We start from the raw sequence: 3403 nt of genomic DNA on the forward strand, positions 1-3403 counted from the left end.
AAAAAAATGGCGGACAGCCTTGCTTGGCGACCCCCGTGAAATGGTCGATTGACCCCAAATGGGGTCGCGACCCATAGGTTGAGAACCGCTGCTTTAAGATGAATTACTTTAGAATAAATGTACAATTGCAGAACTGTCTGGAGATCACTATATACACACTTATGTATGATAGATAATGTCCGTAAAAATGTGACTCCTGGGTATATTCATATTGTAAAATAAATAACTTACGATCACCAGGAGGATTCAAGTAAGAAAATACTTTAATAAAACCAAGCTTTCGTTGGGAGCTCCCAATGAAAGCTTGGTTTTATTAAAGTATTTTCTTACTTGAATCCTCCTGGTGATCGTAAGTTATTTATTTTACAACACTTACGTATCTATATCTATTTGTGATGACTCACACATTTCAGTTAACAAACAGAACAATCTCTTTAATCGTCAGAATAATGTACATAAATAATCCAGAAAAGTAGATTCCCTTAAAAAAACAGGATATTGTTTTATATTTTTGCATCATCACAGTATGATTTCCATCTGTTTCGTTTGCAGTATTCTAAATGCCAACCTAAGGACAAATCTGGAAAAACAAATGCAAAGGACAAATTTGGAACTGAGTGGTTATGGTATAGTATAGTAAAACTATCCATCATGCCCTACACAAGGTTGAATCTGGATAGGATATTCACAATTGGAACGTTTTGCTTTTCAATTTGGCCCAGCTCTTTGAAGAGGGTTTCTTCACTTTGGCATGCTGGCTGGAGAATTTTGGAAATCAAAATCCACATATCTTAAAATTATTAAGATTGAAGAACACTAGCTCAGATGTTTGGGCCATGGATAGCCTTTTAATAACACCGTGGATTGTTTATTTTCTTATTCATTCTAGAATGCTAGACATGCCTCCAAAGGAGACCTCTTTTAGATGGCAACGTATTGTTCCATATAACAGTATTAATCACTGCCTTTTTGGACTATCTTATTATTGTGGAGTAAAATACATAAGGCTTACATGGATAAAGGCTATTCTAGTCAATCTTCATGCTATTGTACAATAAAAAGTGTCTTCCTGGATATGACTCAATGCTCACCTTCATTGGATCAAAGGCTCTCAACTAATACCCTGTTTCCCCGTAAGTAAGGCCTACCCCGAAAATAAGGCCTACCTTGATTTTGGGGGTGGGCCTAATATAAGCCCTACCCCCAAAATAAGCCCTAGTTTGGGGGCGAGGCACGCACCTAACAATCAAGCTAGGGCAGGGATGGGGGGGTGGAGCTGCCCCACACACCCCGCAGCCAGGCCTCTCCTCACCGGCCCATTTCTACGGCGTCTTCTGCAGCCAGGCCTGCATTTCTCAGTCACAGGCCTTTCCGAAAGGCCACTGCAGCCGAGAACTGAGCTATGGATTCAATCCATAGCTCGGTTCTGCAAGACCTATGCCAGGGGTAGGCAACCTTGGCTCTTTTATTATTATTATTATTATTATTATTATTATTATTATTATTATTATTATTATTATTATTATTATTATTATTATTATTATTATTATTAATTGAATTTATATACTGCCCTATCTCCCTTACGGGACTCAGGGCGGTGAACAGGCGATAATAAAAACCACGATAAATATACGCAAGTTTCTGTTCTAAAATCAAATTAAATAACAGGCCTGCTCTAAAATACCCCACACAAAACCTCCACTAAAACATAATCAAACTACGCCAGGCCGGCCGTGGACTTATGACTCGTGGACTTCAACTCCCAGAATTCCTGAGCTAGCCATGCTGAGGGGAAAGAGAGGTTTCCAAGCTGAGCCATGCTGGCTCAGGAATTCTGGGAGTTGAAGTCCACGAGTCATAAAAGAGCCAAGGTTGCCTACCCTGATTATGCAGCCGAGAACTAAACTATGAATTAAATCCATAGCTCGGTACTCGGCTGCAGAGGCCTTCCAGAAAGGTCTGACTACGAAATGCAGGCCGGAATGCAGCTGCAGAATGAAGCTGCTCCTTTGGTCAGAAGAAGTGAACTGGCTGGGCTGGGCTGTCGGTGCCAGACATGAGTATAAAAGACACCTCCCCAAAATAAGACCTCTTTTGGAGGCCAAAAAAAAAAATTAAAAAATTAAGACCCGGTCTTATTTTCAGGGAAACGCAGGTATATTTTTTTTCATATGGTATAATTATAAAAACTGTGCTACAAAAAAAATGCCATTCTTACCTACACCTGTTATGTCAACCCAGCCAAATCTGCCATATGTTTACAAAGCTGCTTGAATTAATGCCAATTTCGGTAAAAAGAATAGAGGCTGGATTGCCCACATTTTAAAAAAATCAGGCAGTATCTGTTCACTTAGATCAGGGGTGTCAAACTCAATTTCATTGAGGGCCGCATCAGCATTGCGGTTGCCCTCAGGGGGCCGGGCGGGTGTGGCCAGGGTGGGTGCAGCCTACTGGGTGGGCGTGGATGGAGTGGGTGTGGCCTACTGGGTGGGTGTGGCCAGCTCTACATCGTTCGCATCAAGGGTGCCTATGGGGGCCTGGGCAGGAGTGGGACAGATCTGAGGGTCTCTCGCAGAAGGGGGTGGGACCGGGGCAAGTGCCAAGGCATGGTCCACTGGAGGAGCCTCACTGTTCCTCTTAGGCCATGCCGGGGGGGGGGCTTATGGAGCTAAGATTGAATGCGTTTCAGCATAGATGGCTACCACAAAATTGTACATTGGCTCCCGGCCGGCGTGGGCCAGGGCCAAGGCAGCGGGGGCCGTTCCCTCACTGTTTCCAGGATGGCTTCGCGGGCCACATGAAACCACTTCGCGGGCCGCATCTGGCCCCCAGGCCTTGTGTTTGACATGTCTGACTTAGATGCACACTGGAAATCGATTGGTTTTTGCGTAAAGGATACTGGCAACCAGGAATCATGAACTTCACGTTGTTTTCTATTCCAAATTTCGTTATGGAGAGATGCGCAAGGAGATGTTTAAGAAACAGCTTTTACTAGGACAGAGTTTCTTGAAAACTCTGAAAAGTAAAGCGAGGAACCAGCCCCAAAGTGAGAAAAGAGAAAAGCAGCACCTGTTGAACGAAGACATTGTTGAGGTGACTGGCTAGCCTTCGTGCAAACAGCTCACGCAGGTCGCCGAATCGCTGCTGCTGCTGACTGATCGCATAAAGCAATTCATGTCCTAAGATCAGAAAACGGAGAGAGGCTTAGTCACGATGTCAGCAGATGGTCCAATAAAGAAATGTACAAAAGAGATGGTTTGCATCCATCAAAGAAAGGGACTGAGTTACTTGGCTATAAATTCACAGATTTTCTGGAGGAATATTTAAACTAAACAGCGGGGACAGTGAGCTAACTAATACAGAACATTCCTGTCCCCGGCAATCTAAAAATTATAGGGCTATC

General features: G+C 43.5%; 1 protein-coding gene across 1 annotated transcript in view; it reads right to left on the reverse strand.

The window, feature by feature from the left end:
• EXOC1 (exocyst complex component 1) overlaps nt 1–3403 on the reverse strand; it is a 55162-nt gene that overhangs the window by 31376 nt on the left and 20383 nt on the right. The window contains exon 8 of the mRNA XM_015823990.1: nt 3070–3179. Coding sequence (XP_015679476.1) covers nt 3070–3179 — 110 coding nt within the window. The remainder of the gene's footprint in view (nt 1–3069; nt 3180–3403) is intronic.

The sequence above is a fragment of the Protobothrops mucrosquamatus genome, unplaced genomic scaffold, assembly GCF_001527695.2.
Source record: "Protobothrops mucrosquamatus isolate PMUCROS unplaced genomic scaffold, P.Mucros_1.0 scaffold2066, whole genome shotgun sequence".
NCBI classification, from domain to species: Eukaryota; Metazoa; Chordata; class Lepidosauria; order Squamata; family Viperidae; genus Protobothrops; species Protobothrops mucrosquamatus.